This window comes from Bos javanicus, chromosome 13 (assembly GCF_032452875.1).
Source record: "Bos javanicus breed banteng chromosome 13, ARS-OSU_banteng_1.0, whole genome shotgun sequence".
Taxonomy (NCBI): Eukaryota; Metazoa; Chordata; class Mammalia; order Artiodactyla; family Bovidae; genus Bos; species Bos javanicus.
Genome location: NC_083880.1, coordinates 74,827,855 through 74,843,371, shown reverse-complemented (window position 1 = coordinate 74,843,371; position 15,517 = coordinate 74,827,855). Strand labels below are relative to the sequence as shown.

Here is a 15,517-nt window from a genome sequence, read left to right as displayed (position 1 = left end):
TCCATGCACCACAACTATCGAACCTGTGTTCTAGAGCCCAGGAACCGCAACTGTTGTGCCCATGAGCGGCAACTGCTGAAGCCCTGGAGCCTGTGCTCTGCAATAAGAGAAGCCACTGCAGTGAGAAGCCTGAGCGCTGCAACTAGAGAGGAGCCCCCGCTCCCAGCAACTAGAGAAAAGCCCGCGCGGCAACAAAGACAGGCACAGCCAAAATAAATACATAATTTTTTTAAAAAGAAAAGCTGGGGGTGTGCTCGAGGGAGAGGCCGAGGTAACAGGGCAGCAATCGGGGGACTCAGAGTCACGGCTATTTAAACCTTTCTGGAAGTAGTTCGATATTTTAACAACTTTCACCACCAGTACTGCCCTGCCTGCTCATCACTGCTGTGGAACCCTGAGCTGGGCATAGGAGACACAAGGAGCCCTGGCTTGACCCCTTGACCTCACCAGGTTCACAAATCTTTCCAACCCAAGGGGCTTGAGGTTATGCCCCAACTACCCCTCTGTGATCAAGGGGTGGGGTCTGGGTTGGCCGCCAGGGTTCCCATCCAGTGTGACCCCCTGGTCTGAGCCCTGGGATCCAGGGCAGCAGCAGCATGCTGAGGTCAGCACAGGCAGGCAAGGGCTCCTCCTTCCAGCCCCCCAGCTCCTCCCCACGGTGTGCCAAGCCCCCTCCTCCTCACCGTATAAATATCCCAGTTGACAAACGGCTACCCCAACCCATCTGTTTCTTTGTACAAATTTGTAGCCAGTTTGGAAACGTGATTTATAAATATTGCTTTTGCAGCCAGGGATTGACACTGATGTATGTCAGGCCAGATGGATGGATGCAGTGCTGGGCGCAGATCCCGCCTAGAAGGGTGGGGTCGGGGTCTGGTGTGGCCAGCGGCTTCCCCAGATGAAGCCAGCTGCTGCCAGGAGAGGAGTGAAGAGGGATGGGAAGGAGGCTCAGGGATTTCCTCTTATGGAATGAAACAGTAGCAGGGACCAGAGCTCCAGAAACATATGGCTCCCGTGGTCAAAGACAGCAGCCCTGAGAAACAAATATCCACTTTCTCCTCCTCTGTTCTTACTTGGGAATTTGAGGCTGAGCCAGAGCCAGCCACTCATTTTTCAAATCTGTCTGCTTCTCAGTGCCTCCACGACCACTATTATTTCGCATCTAAAACATACAACAGCTTCCTAACTGGTCTTCCGCACCCACGGTTGTGTTTTAGATTAGAGGCACCCTTGCTTAGAAGGTGGGCTCTGAGAAGGCAGGGACTGTGTCTGTCTTGTTCACTGCTCTCTCCTCAGGGGCTAGACTAATCCTGACTTCTTCTTGTTGTTTAATTGCTAAGTCGTGGCCAGCTCTTTTGCAACCCCATGGACTGTAGTCCGCCAGGCTCCTCTGTCCATGGGATTTCCCAGGCAAGAATACTGGAGTGGGTTGCCATTTCCTTCTCCAGGGGATCTCCCCATCCCAGGGATCAAACCAGCATCTCCTGCATTGGCAGGCAGATTCTTTACCACTGAGCTGCCAGGGAAGGCTTACCCTGACCTAAAGAGGGTCTTTAATTCTTATTTGCTGTTGAATGGAGGGATGATATGTCACTAGGTTGCTTCTTTGCCCACCAATCAGTCGCTTCCTATTGCCTTTAGGAAAATAACGCAATTCCTTACCATGGCCTCTAAGATTTTCTATAATGAGCCTCTGCCTCCCTCTCCAGCCTCTTCTTGATTTACTCTAATCATCACCCTATCCCTCCAGCCACAAAAGACTGCTCTCCGCTGCTTGAGTTCCTATGCCTTTTCCAACCACAGGACTTTTGCATAGGCTATTCCCTCTCCTAGAACTCATTGTTCAGGGTTCAGCAATAATATCTTGTCTTCACCCAAAGAGTTCTCCCTGACCTCCCAGACTGGGTCAGATCCTCTGTTAAATGCTCTTCCTATACTTTTCCTTCTTAGCACTCCTCATGGTTTGCAATTGTAGACTGAATTGTAGGTTTATTTGATTAACATTTGTCTCTCATATTATCACATTAAGATCAGATCCAAGACTATGGTTGACTTAGGTCTTCATTATTTCCCTCCTATGACTAGCATGGTGCCAAGCACACAGTAGGTACTCAGTAAAGATTTATTGGATGCATGGATGGAAGGATAGATGAATGGATGGTTGAAGGATAGATGGATGGATGGATGGAGGATGGGTGGACAGATGAATGGAAGACAGATAGTTGGATGGATGGATTGATGATAAGATGGGTGGATGGAAAAGATAGTTTGTGCCACCAATTAACAGAATAAATTCAGACAAATCCCTTCTCTCTGAACCTCAACTTCCACGTATTTAAAATGGGAATAATGTTACAACTCTTGATGTTTGTGAGGATAAAGCATTTCCACCCAGTCCCTGATGTGTTAAAAAATATGCAGTCAATGCCAAGGAGTCTCATGCTATTCCTTTACCCCTCATCTTGCTCTTCAGCCTTTCATCCTCAGGGGAAGGCAGATGTTGTCACAGCTGGCTTGACTGCCCTTTGACAGGAGGCTGGAGTTGAAGCCAGAGCTTGAGGAGCTGACCCAGAACCACCAGCTACCCCTAAAAGATGTGGCTCGTTCAAGCATCATTCTTTCAGGCTGGCTCACTGCCAGGGAAGAGACAGGCACACGCTACCTTAACGCAGCATGACAAGTGCTGTAACAGAAGTGTGCGTGGCACCTGCAGAGTCAGAGCAGGGCGGGGGAACCCATAAATCCTTCCTTCCCAGAGAAGCGGAGAAAGGAGGCCACAGAAAGGAGGTGACATTTAGCTGGAGCATGACGGATGAGGAATTTGCCCAGGCAAGAAGGTGGAGAGGGTGTTCCAGCTAGTGGGAACTTGGTGAATAAAGTCAGGGCAGCCTCAACGGAGAGCGGGCATGGGGTATGGCGTGTGGGGGTGGGGCAAGAAAAAATTTACAACCAGCATTCATGGAGAGTTTCTGCTTTGCGGGAGCTATTCTGCGGGGCATGGGTGAACTACACCATTTCATCCTCACACCTGCGGAATGCTGTTTTCCCCAGTTTCAGATGAGGAAACCGAGGTCCTGAGAAGCTAAATGAGTTTCCCCTTAGTTATTAATATTTTAATGAAAATTTTCCAATATGTATAAAAGTAGAGAGAATCACACAACGAACTCCTATATGGCCATCACATGAGCTTCAACCCATGACCAGTCTTGTTTCAGTTGGATCTCCAGGCTACTTCACAGATGTGCCCAAGACCACAAGTTGGCCCTTCTGAGGGCTCTTAGTTCCTGCTTTATGTCCATGATGGGGAAGGCCAGGACAGGAACACTGAATGAGGGCCACGGAAGAGGCTGAGTTAACTAGGGACACAAAGCTGGGTAAGGGGCCCGGGCTGCCAAAATCTGAGGTCAGAGAGACCTACATGAAGCCTGTGAACACAGAGAGAAGGACTCAGGAAGGAAGCCTGGTTCCCTCGCAGGAAGTGAGGCCCCCATTGTGGGGCTGGCTATCAAGGGTGGAGCAACAGCCTTGCAACAGCCAGCAGCCAGGTGGGCTCTGAGTACTTCCACCAAAATGATGGGGGGCCGGGGTGGGGGGGCAGTCCATGATGGCCTGGCCCACACAGGGGAGGGGTGGAGGAGTCAGGAGGCCAGGGGAAGTGGGCACATCTACACATTCTCCACCCACCCCCGAGTCCTGACGGGTACTCCCGGCGCCAGCCTGCAGCAGTATGATGAGTATGACTCATGTGTGTTCACTGTCTCCTCTGGCCACGTGCATCCAAAGGAAAGAGACGGCATCTTTATCAGGCCCCAAGGGTATGTCCCAAGCTCTCCAGGCTCAGCTCTTAAAGAGACCCCTGACAGCAAGCTCCCTCAGCCAAAGGCAGGTGCCAGTCGGAGTTCCCAGTCTTCTCTGATGACCCAGAAGTTGTCAGAGCTCAGAAAGCCACAACCCCAAGACCACAGGACCCCAGGGTCAGGATGCATTTGACAGCTGTGGTAGAATCTGGAACAACAACAACAACAAAAGGCTGTTGAGACACATGGCAAAAAAAAAAAAAAAAGTTGACATAGCCAGGGACAGGACCTTGGCCCAGCTGGGGACAGAATCTTGGAATAACTGGGGACAGGACCTTGGCACAGCTGGGGACAGAATCTTGAAATAGCTGAAAGCAAAACTTTGAGACAGCTGGGAAGAGAAACTTAGAACAGCTAAGGACAAAAGTGAAGGCTCGAGGGCTGGGGACAGGACCTTCGGGCAGCTGGGGGGCAGAATTGGGGGAGATCAGGTCCTCTGGGAGGCGGTAGCTGGGGGCAGAGTGAGGCAGATCCCAAGGTGGACTCGGGAGGGGCCGGGACAGGCACGGCTGACCCCGAGTCACTCGCCCCTCGCTCTCTCCGGAGCAGACAACACGGCCGCGGTGCACACGCAGCACATGGGCTTCAACCGGCAGGAGCAGGACGTGTTCCTCCTGCCCATCCTGGTGGTGGACAGCGGGCCGCCCACGCTGAGCAGTACGGGGACGCTGACCATCCGCATCTGCGGCTGCGACAGCTCGGGCGCCATCCAGTCCTGCAACACCACGGCCTTCGTCATGGCCGCCTCCCTCAGCCCCGGCGCCCTCATCGCCCTCCTGGTCTGTGTCCTCATCCTGGTCGGTGAGTCAGCCAAGAGCCAGCCCCACCCCGCTGCCTGATTGGCCCCGGTCCTCGGGCCCCGGATTTCCTTCCCCAGCGGCCCCCGCGGGGGTCTGACTTTCCTGTCCGCACAAGGAAGGGCTGGCTTAATGGAGGTCCAGGTTCTTTCCAGGCTCCCCAGGCTCGGAAGCCTGACGTGGGGCTCGGAAGCCTGACGTGGGGCTCGGAAGCCTGACGTGGGACTCGGAGCCTTCACAACAGGCGGAGAACTTGTTTGGTTCTCCAGTTTGGGGGGTGTCCATCTGGCAGGTTTGGGATTTGATTTTATCATGACTGGGCCCCTCCTGCCGTCTCACTCCAGCTTATCCTTTGTCTTTGGATTTTTTTAGTGGGTTTCAGCATCCTCCGGTCGATGGTTGTTCAATAGCTAGCTGCGATTTTGGTGCTGTGGCAGGAGAAGATAGGGGCGTGTCTTTCCACTGCTCCATCTTGAACCAATTGCCTGAGCCCCAAGCTCTAACCTGCAGCTCTTTTAAGAAATCTCCTAAGTACCGAGCAGCTGCTTTGCCAGCTTCAGAAGGGGTCAGCACCCAGTGGAGACTAAGTTCAGCTGGCTCTACATGGCCCAAAGTCTCCCCTAATTTTTAAAAGCCAAGCCTGTGTTTCAAAGTTCTCTCGTGTCTATTGTCCTATTTTATTCTCTATGTAGGACTTTTAGTAAAAAGGGCTCTTGCGAACCTTACAACCATGCAGCCAGATGTATCAGCCCCATTTTTCAGATGACAAAACTGAGGCTTGGAGAGGTTAAGTGGCTTGCAGAAGGGGACCCAACTAGTCTTCTAACTGGGTCTTCCTTGAAATCAGGTCTTTTCAGCCTGTGTTTTCTGTTCCTTTAAGTACCCCACCTGCTGGGAAATCTGGGTTTCCCTGATGGCTCAGAAAGTAAAGAATCCGCCTGCAATGCAGGAGACCGGGGTTGGATCCCTAGCTCGGGAAAGTCCCCTGGAGAAGGGAATGGCTACTCACTCCAGTATTCTTGCCTGGAGAATCCCATGGACAGAGGAACCTGGCGGGCTGCTGTTCACAGGGTCGAAAAGAGTCAGACACGACTTTTTTTTCACTGCTAGGAATTTAAACTGGGGGCAAAATCTTGGGGCAGCTGGGGTAAAATCTTAAGGTGTTCAGGGAGGGGGCAAAATCTACTCTGGTATCAGTTGCACCAGTAGCCACTTGAACCCCTGAAGTGTCCCCAAGGAGGAGGTCCAGTTTCAGGAGCTCAACTAGACCCAGTGGCCACAGTGCCACCTCTCGCTGTCGAAGCAGAAGGGCTTCACCTCAGCCCTGACCTCTGGACTTCACAGAATAGCCAAAGCTGGAGGAGCTCAAGGAAGGGCTAGACGGCAGATCCCAGGTTTGCTCGATTCCCTGGGAGATTCAGCTGCTTCCTACGCCTCGCTGCCCACCCCCAGGACCTGCAGAGGCCATGGGCAGGCCCCTCCTAGCTAGGAGGCTTCCCCCCACCCCTCTCTCTCCCCTCCTCAGCCCATGGCTCAGAAACCCTTTTTCCAGAGGGTGCACTTTACAGCGGTTTCATTTTCCGAGGCAGTGCAAACAAATTTCTGCCTAATTGCCCACAAACGAAGAAAGTGCACATCAGTGCTGTAAAGGTGACGGGCGGAATAGCTGATCAGGCCTGGCACATCTGTCGCCCGCCGCCTGCGCTCCCCACCATCTGCTCTCACGGGCATCGCCCTCCGCAGCTCCGGCTTCCAGCTCCGGAAGCCGTCCATCCATCTTTCCCACTTCTCTCCTGATGCCTTTCCTCCCTCCCGACCTGTCCCCGGGTTCCCCCCTCCTTCCCTGTCATGGGCCACCTTGTTAGGTCGTGAGCCAGCAGCCTGCCCCATGGCCCTCGCAGCTGGTTCTGGCCCCTGGCCTCGCCCGAGCTGTATGGAGCAGCAAAAAAAATCCAGTGCCTGACATGATACCCAGCGCATCTCTGTCCATTCATTTACCCAGCCATCCATCTAATTCTCTGTTTGCTCATCAGTTCCCAATGTATCCATCCATGAGCCCCACCCCCATGTGCTCAATTATAGGCACTGGGATTCATCAGTAAATGAAAGAGGTGAAAAGCCTCGAGTCACTGGGAAGTTGGGGTTGCCGTTGCTGAGGTGGGGAGACAGAGGGTGGGAAGGAGGAAATATTATTATTTTAAATTTCAACAGGTTAAGTTAGTGATTCTTCTGGTCACCCCCTGGGACTTGTTGGGGCAGAAACTGGATGGACAATCTAGGTTTCAAGGGAGAAGTCCAGGCTGGAGGCTGCAGTATGGGAGCTGTCAACCTCTAATTGGAATTTAAAGCCACGAGACAAGGAAAGCGTCAAGAAAGAGGATGTAGATAAAGGACCAAGGACTGAGTCCTGGGACATCTGATGTTAAGAAATCAGAGAGAGGACTTCCTGCCCCTGGTGGTCCAGTGGTTGGGACTCTGCTTCCAAGGCAGGGGGTGCGAGTTCAATCACTGGTCAGGGAACTAGGATCCCACATAAAGCATAGCCAAAAAAAAAAAAAAATTTTTTTTTAAATAAAAGAAGTCAGAGAGTAGAGGAGAAGAGAAGCTTGCTTAGAAGGCTGAAGACAAAAAAAAAAAAAAAAGGCTGAAGACAAGTTATCAGTGAGGTGGGAGAAGGAAGGGCATGCAGAGTCCTTTCTGACAGTTGAAGAAAGCCAAGAAGGGACGATTCGTTCATTCTCTCAACCTTGCAACACCCAGGTCTCCATCTAGTTCTTCATTCAGTCATTCATTCAACAAGCATACTTCTCATGCTTACTGCGTGCACGCCAGGCACCCCGCCAGGGGAACATGCCCCAGGTCCTCCAGGGCAGTTCAGAGTGTGGATTTGAGGTGAGATGAGACCAACATATGGCAGGGTCTGTGCTATGAAGGAGCCGTGGCTTTCAGACCTGAGCTGCCTGGGCATGACTTCGAAACCTTTTTGAAACAGACTCAGTAGATCTAGGGCACAACCTAAGAACGTGCATTTCTAACAAGCTCCCAGGAGGTGCCGATGCTGCTGATCCAAGGACCCAAGCAGGGCGATAGACAGGAACCCTCACCGGGGAAGCTTGGAGGTAATGGTGCTGAGCCCGGCCTGGAGCTCTCAGACAAGGGCTCCTGCAGGACATACCTGGATCTGAGACCCAAAGGGCTAACAGGCTGATCGGGGCCTCTGGAGTGGACAGAGAAGGATAGGGTGAGAGAGAGGTCAGGGTCAAGGACATTTCATTCCCCCAAACCTTAGCTACCCTCTTTCCACCCACCAGCCCCCAGAGACCTCACGGGGATGTATCTTCATAGAGTTGAGGATGAAGACCTCAGAGGTTGGGTCCAGCCCTAAAACACACATGAAGTCTCTTAACTCCAGCTCTCTGTCCCCACCCCCAGTGGTGGTGTAGCCTTGATTTGCACACCTCCCAAGATGGGCAGCTCACTACCTATCCAGATAGCCAGCTCTATCCAGACTGTGAGAAAGGTATTTTTGCACAGAAATCTAGGAAACCTGCATGAGCTTTTAGGCTGAACCAGCTCTGCTGGGCATCAGGAGAAGGGTGGTTCCCTGGACCGCCCTGGGTGGGGCTGGACCCTCACGGGCACCCGCTTCTCTCTCCCGGGCAGTGCTGGTGCTGCTGATCCTCACCCTCAGGCGCCACCACAAGAGCCACCTGAGCTCGGACGAGGACGAGGACATGCGGGACAACGTCATCAAGTACAACGACGAGGGCGGCGGCGAGCAGGACACCGAGGCCTACGACATGTCGGCGCTGCGGAGCCTCTACGACTTCGGGGAGCTCAAGGGCGGCGGCGGCAGCGGCGGCGGCGGCGGCGGCGGGGGCGAGGGTTCCGCAGGGAGCGCGGGGAGCCCCCCGCAGGCGCGCCTGCCCTCGGAGCGCCACTCGCTGCCGCAGGGGCCGCCGAGCCCCGAGCCGGACTTCTCGGTGTTCAGGGACTTCATCAGCCGCAAAGTGGCGCTGGCGGACGGGGACCCGTCGGTGCCACCCTACGACGCCTTCCAGACCTACGCCTTCGAGGGCGCGGACTCGCCGGCCGCCTCGCTCAGCTCGTTGCACAGCGGCGGCTCGTCGGGCTCCGAGCAGGACTTCGCCTACCTCAGCGGCTGGGGCCCCCGCTTCCGGCCCCTGGCCGCCCTCTACGCCGGCCACCGCCCGGACGACGAGGCCCCGGCCTCCTAGCCCGCCCTCCCTGCCGCCCGGGACCCGACTGCACCCCCAGGACAAAGCACGTCCGTCCCCTGCTTCACCCCCTTTCCCAAACCTCCCACCCTCCCAGGGCGGCCAGGAGTGGGGCCACGCGAGCGGACACTCCGACGGCATCCCTCCCCGAGAGAGTGGGCAGCTTTCGCCCAGAGGTGCGGGAATTAGGATCAACATTACGAAAACTGCCCTGAGAAGGGCGCCGCTTGGCTCTGGGGGTTACACAGAGAGAGGGGTTGGGTGGGGCGTGGCTCCCTCCTGGCTTGGGGGAGAAGCCGGAGGGAGAATGCTGCCTAAGTGCCCTCCCTTCCCCAGGTATCCCCCCATCAGAGTTAAGAGGAAAGAAGGGCTGTTCATTTACTAAGCGCCTACTGTGTACTGGGACTGTGCAGAGACCGTCTTAGTCGTCATGGAAACCGCGAGGTGGAGCCCTGAAGGTAACAGATGGGAAAAGACCCCCCAGAGCAGTGGCTGGGACCTGTCCAAGGACACCTGGCCAGTGTGCGGTGGAGCCACGGCCCTTACTGGCTACCTGGCCTTGGGCAGGTCACCTCCCTTCTCTGGGCCTCAGTTTCCTCCTGTGTCAAACGAGACAAATTAGCAGAACCTACCTCGAGAGTCCTGAGGATAAAAAGGTTTCATATGTGTCAAGTGGTTAGGACAGTGCCTAGCACATAGTAGGTGTTCAATAAATGTTAGCCTTTGATACTATTATTCTTTTTGTCTTTATTAGAAGCCAGACGTGTCTGTCTCCCAGGCTGAGCTCTCTCCCCACTTTCTCTACGTTTCTAAGGAAAGAGAAAAGGTGCTCCTGCTCTGAATGGAGGATGGGGGACATAGGGACATTCCCAGCGACTGGCGTTTCAGGCAACCCTGGAATAGGACACTGGCCAGGGGTGCCAAGAGAGGGCAAGGCGGGCAGCTCCAGGACTTAGATCAAGTGGAAGGGTTGCTGGGAGATGGAGGAGTTGAAAGCCACTGGGTGTGATGAGGACCTTATTTTATTTTAGTTTTACCTTTTGACTGCACTGCACAGCATGTGGGATCTTAGTTCCCTGACAAGGGATCAAACACACTCCCTTTCAATCAGCAGCATGGAGTCTTAACCCACTAAACTGCCAGGGAAGTCCCTGAGGACCTTATTTATTTGGTCTGGGACCCTGCAGTTTCCCCAGCCATGGACCCCAAGTTAAGGACCCCAGAGCTAAGTCATCCCTAAGAGCCTCCAGTTCTAAAACCATTTGATTATAAGATACAGGTAATTTGCCCTCAGACCCTTGTCCCCAAGTGATTCATTCGTTCTGCATTGATTGGCTGTGAATTCCATCTCCTGCTAGGTAGGCATCCTTCATCAAGGTCCTCAACTGCTGAAGCCTCAGTTTCCTCATCTGTAAAATGAGGCTAATGATAGTCCCTTCCTTAAGGGATTGTTAAGAGACTTAAAGGAAACGATGAATGTTAAGTTCTGATCTCCGTGCCTTGCTGCCACACTGAAAGCGCTCAATAAATGCTCACTTGCCTTTTTCTTTTACCCTCCCAGGGAGCGTTCATTAATTCCCTCCACATTTGCCAACGTCCACTGTGACAGATCCAGAGATAGTCATTCTGTCCTGAGTGCCCTACCTGTATTATCTCATCTAAGTTAGATCCTGTCAGCCTAGTTCACAGATGATAAAACTGAGGCTCAGAGAGTAGTAACCCATGACATTAATACACAGAGCATAAGTAGTTCCTTCCTTCCAGTAACTTCCAACTTGGGGGGTGGGTCAGGGTGCAGGGGGCCAGAAGCAGCCAGTAACAATGCATTGGATAAGCGTTGTAGCAGAATTAACAGAAAAAAAAGTTGCTGGAAACACTGAAGAAAGATTGAATAGTTCCCAGAGGAGGTGACTCCAACTGGATCTTGAAGAATGAGTCTAAGATATATGAGATAGCCGAGCAAGCAAGAGCATTCCAGGCAGAGAGGAGAAGAGCATCCTCAAAGACTGGGGGTGGGGAAGTGGCAGGAAGCATGAGGCAGCTTCAGGAGTGATGTGTGGTCCCCAGGGCTGGACCACCAGGTGCAGGAATAGTGAGATGTGAGCGGGGAAGGCTGGTTAGAGGCCAGCTGGGAAAATACCTTGAAGGCCAAGCCAAGAAACGATGCTTTGGTCAACTTGACCATGTCTCCTGAAGTCCACTGAGGGATGTGGGGCATTGGGACTCTCATCCATGTAGAAGCCCTGGTAACTTGCGGACCCCTGAGAAGACGTGATCCTCTCCCTCACCCAATTGTGTGCCCAATTCTCACATACAGAATCCCAACAGTTCTCAGGTTGGTATTGCCATCACCATTGTAGAGAGGGTAACTGAGATCCAAATCCAGAGAAGTAAAGTGACCAGCTCAAGTTCACCCAGCTGGTGGGGACAGAGCTGAAACAACTCAAGACCTCTGATTCCAAGACTCTTTTCCTTCCACATGTGCACCTTGCATTGTCAGACTCTGTCCCTGCCAAGAAAATTATAGACAGGTTGCACGTCCAGAGGGACAGAGTCACAAAGACCCTTGAACATTTTGTCCAAACCCCATATGTGGAGAATGATTTCTGGAGGAAAGTTAAAGAGCTTGCCAGAAATAAACGCTATTCATCCAGATTCACCTTCTGAGCCTCTGGCTCTTCTGTTTTCCAGCTGTGTGACTTTGGACAAGTGTTTTACCTTCTCTGTGCCCCTATTTTCTTCTCCATAAATTGCACACACTAGAACACCTACTCCATAGGGTTGCAGGTGAGGATAAAATACAGAAATAACCCTTGGCACTGAGTATTTCCCACCCCAGGCACTACTCAAAGCCCTTCATGTGAATGACCTCTTTTACTCCTTCATCAGCCCAGTGAAGTAGCCCTCATTTTATTGGTCAGAGAATGGAGCACAGAGAGGCTAAGTAACTTGCCCAAGATCAAACACCTAAGAAGTGGAGATGCCAAGATTTAACAGGGGTCACTACACCATCTGCAGCACGTACAGTGCCTGACCCATAGGAAGCCCTGGACACGTGGTCTGGATGTATCTGATGTCACCGGCTTGCCCTGGGAGAGCTTTTCCTTGGCTCACCGCCACATTCTACAGCCTGTGGGAGTCCTCAAGCCTCCCTGTGATTTCTGCTAATCCTAGGAATGGGGCTGGAGGGCTAGGGAATGCCCCCCTAGATCCCCTCTGCTTCCAGCTCCTGCACCCTCACCAGCCTACTCCACTGAGCTCTGAGCCAACTCAGGAGTGAAATACGTAAGCCCAGACCCTCCTCTGGGTTCCACAAGGTGCCCATCACGTCGTGTATTTTGTGAGCTTTGTACCCTCCTGTGATGGTCTGGGGTCACAGACAAGGGTCTTGTGGCTGACACAGTGTTTGCCCATCGGCCTCATTGATTCTCACCAACTTACCGCACAAGCTCCGTTTCCCCTCCCTATATTACGCAGACAGCACAGCCACCCCAGCTCCAGGCTCTAACTGGGCACACCCAACTCTATCAAGGAGCTCCGAAAACAAAGAGCCTTCCCTCTCCCATGTCTGCCGCCCTTTCAAGGCACAGGGAAAAATGAACAGGAAAAAAAATCCCTTTTATTGTCATCATCTCTGTCACCATCTGCAGCATGGGATAAAAGAGCATTCTGGGTCATGAGCAAGAATTGATGCATAATTGGCTAAGAATTTTAGAACCAGGGATATTAATGACAATGACAATGATGGTAAAAGACGATGACAGTGCCCTACATGGCTCTTGCCGCATGCCAGACACCGTTCTAAGCTCTGTACGTAATTACTAGTACAGGTAGAAGCCCTGGAGGGTGGACTCAATGCTTACTGTGTTTAGTGCTTTATTTAAGTGCCTTGTTTATTTTAAGCAGGTACCTCATTAGCTCCATTTTACGGATGAGGAACCCAGTGCTCACAGTTGCGGGGGAGGTGCTAGATCAGGGATGCAGAGCTTACAAGGGCCTGGACCATTTCACACGCACCCCACCATTGATTCTGGGCAGAACAAGGACAGCTCAGATTCTGAGTGGAGTTTCTGGGGATGTGGGGAGGAGAGGAAAGCAGTTGGTGGGAAGGGGAGGCATTTCAGACAGATGGCGTAGCTGAGCAGCAAGGCGGAGGTGGGGCTGCGGCCACGGTCCAAGCCCGGGTCTGCGTCTCTGGATGTCCCAACGCGTGTGCGTCTGCACGTGGATGTGGGCACTCACCAGAGAAGTGGGCAGCCAACACCGAGCGCACAGGTCAGGAACTAACCTCCCACCTCCTGCTTCAGGCAGCTCAGAGAGCCGGCTGCTGTCATAGAGGGCAGCTGAGAGCTGCATCCGTCAGCCGGCCGTCATGACCGCCCACCCCTGGGTCACGAATCAGCAGCTCCACTTACCTCCTGCCAGCCAGTGCGCTCAGACCAGTTCTGTCACTGGCCGCTGAGCCTTTGAAAAATGTAACCCTGTCAGCCTTCACTTGGAAGTAAGAGAGGGTTCACGCTTCAGTGCGTGCACAGGGGGGCTATGAGAATGCCCACACACCCATGCCAGCGCACAGTGCAGGCACGTGTGTACCCTCAGACATGTTCCTGGCTGGGTGCACGGTGCAGACACATGGATGCTCCCAGCCATGCACACAGAGCATAACTCCTGCACATAACCCCATGAGCACATGTGGCCATGTGCCCACACACCATGCATGTACTAGGGGCACACTCACATGTGCACTCACATTTGCACACAAGACATGTGTGCCTTCCATAGCTGTGTTCTCTTGCTTGCATGTATGTGTGTGTTCACTGATACCCTTTCAGGCACCAACACATTTCCCCATTCAGGCGTGCATGCATACATGTTCATGAACATCTGTGTGTCCCCAGACACTCCCAGGCAGGTATGTGGTACACGAATGTGTGTCCCCTCAGATGCACCCGGGCATGTGAACTCATAGGTCCATATAATACGTGTGCATGCACAGGAAAGCCTCAGGAACTGTCGGCCCTGGCACATGGTGCACGTATGGAGCTAAATTCAACTCCGTGATGCCCAGAGATGTGTATGCACATATGAGCACATAGGCCTGCGTGTACATAATATACACGATCACTTAGGAGCATCTAAACACTTAGAGGCATCCTCTAGTAAGCGCTCCGATCAACACCAGGGACACATTCACACGCAATGACATTTACCCCCACATGCCTGCCTACACGCGTGCGCCTCCACTTCCGCACCACGTGTCCTCAGGCACCTAACCACCTCTGTCCACGTGCACCGTCAGGCTGACCCACAGCCACGCCACATGCGTCTGACTCCACACCCAAGCATGCACCCAGATAGACACGTGCCTCCAAAGCCCACTTCCCACATGGGTGCGGGGTCAGAGCTCTGGCACGCGGGTGCACACGCAGCCCCTCTGGGAAGCAGCCCGTCCCGGCCCCAGATTGTCAGGTGTGCTGGGGACAGCAGGAACGGTGCCCACACACAGAAATCGCCACTCACGCAGAATCGCATCTGCCTCAAACTTCTCATCTGCTGTGCAAATGATGATTAAATGTTATTGTGCAAGAGAAAACGGCAAGGAGGGATTCATTAGCTTTATTGTCAGAAAGGACTCCGTGGGCTCCAGCTCCCGTCTCCAAGGCTCGCTTAACCCCCTGTGTGCTGGGGGCATTGCACTCTGATGTGGGCTCCTAAAGAATGAAGGCCCAGGAGACAGAGAACCCAGTGCTGGCTCCACATGAGCCAGCTGGGTGCAGAGAGCCAGTGCTCTCTGAGGACCTATGAGTTCATATGCCCGGGTACATCTGAGGGAGAGAGTCATGAGTCAAGGCGGCCGCTGTAACCTTGCCCTTCACTTGCTGGGTAGCCTTGAACTTGTCATTTCATTCATCAAATAATCTCACACCCCAGCCAGGTCCCAGGAATATAGAGATGGACAGAGGCCATGGTCCCTCCTGGATGCATGGGGCTTCTCAGATAGACAAGGGCATTCCAGGCTGACAAAACAACTCAAACAGAGGCTTGAAGCCTGGGAGACACAGTGGCAGTGCCTGGCTTGTCCAGGAAACACTGGGCTTGGACAGGTCAGTTGGAGGACAGATTATAAAGGTACCAGTAAATCCCTCCAAAGAGCTTGAGCCTTTTCTCAAAAACAATGGAGAGTCATGAAAGGTGTACGGAAAGAGTTGACAGATAAACTACAGGGTGTCCAGTTGTATTTGAATTTCAGATAAAGAATAAATTGTTGTTTTAGCATTAGTATCTCCTAAATATTACACGGGCCACACTTATATTAAAACAGGTATCATTATTTATCTGAAACTCACATCTTTAACTGGGAATCCTATATTTTTCTTTGTCAAATCTGGCAACTCTATGTCTGGATTTGTATTTTAGAAGGATTACCCTACCTTGCTGTGTCCAGGGTAGATTAGAGGGTGAGAAAAGAGAGAGGGAAACCAGTGAAGAGGTGAGGAACTCCCATTTTCACCTTCTTCTTTAGTCAGAAAACCCCAGTTTTTGGCTAGGCACTTGACCCCCTAATACAGGGACCACATTTCCCAATCTCCATTATAACTATGTATTACACAGACTGAGTCCTCGT

The 15,517-nt window shown here is 52.8% G+C and overlaps 1 protein-coding gene across 1 annotated transcript in view; it reads left to right on the top strand.

Annotated features, from left to right (window-relative positions):
• CDH22 (cadherin 22) overlaps positions 1-9,627 on the top strand; it is an 83,729-nt gene extending 74,102 nt beyond the window's left edge. The window contains exons 10-11 of the mRNA XM_061437809.1: positions 4,407-4,658; positions 8,318-9,627. Of these exons, the coding sequence (XP_061293793.1) occupies positions 4,407-4,658; positions 8,318-8,892 (827 nt within the window). The 3' untranslated portion in view covers positions 8,893-9,627. The remainder of the gene's footprint in view (positions 1-4,406; positions 4,659-8,317) is intronic.
• Positions 9,628-15,517: the final 5,890 nt, after the last annotated feature.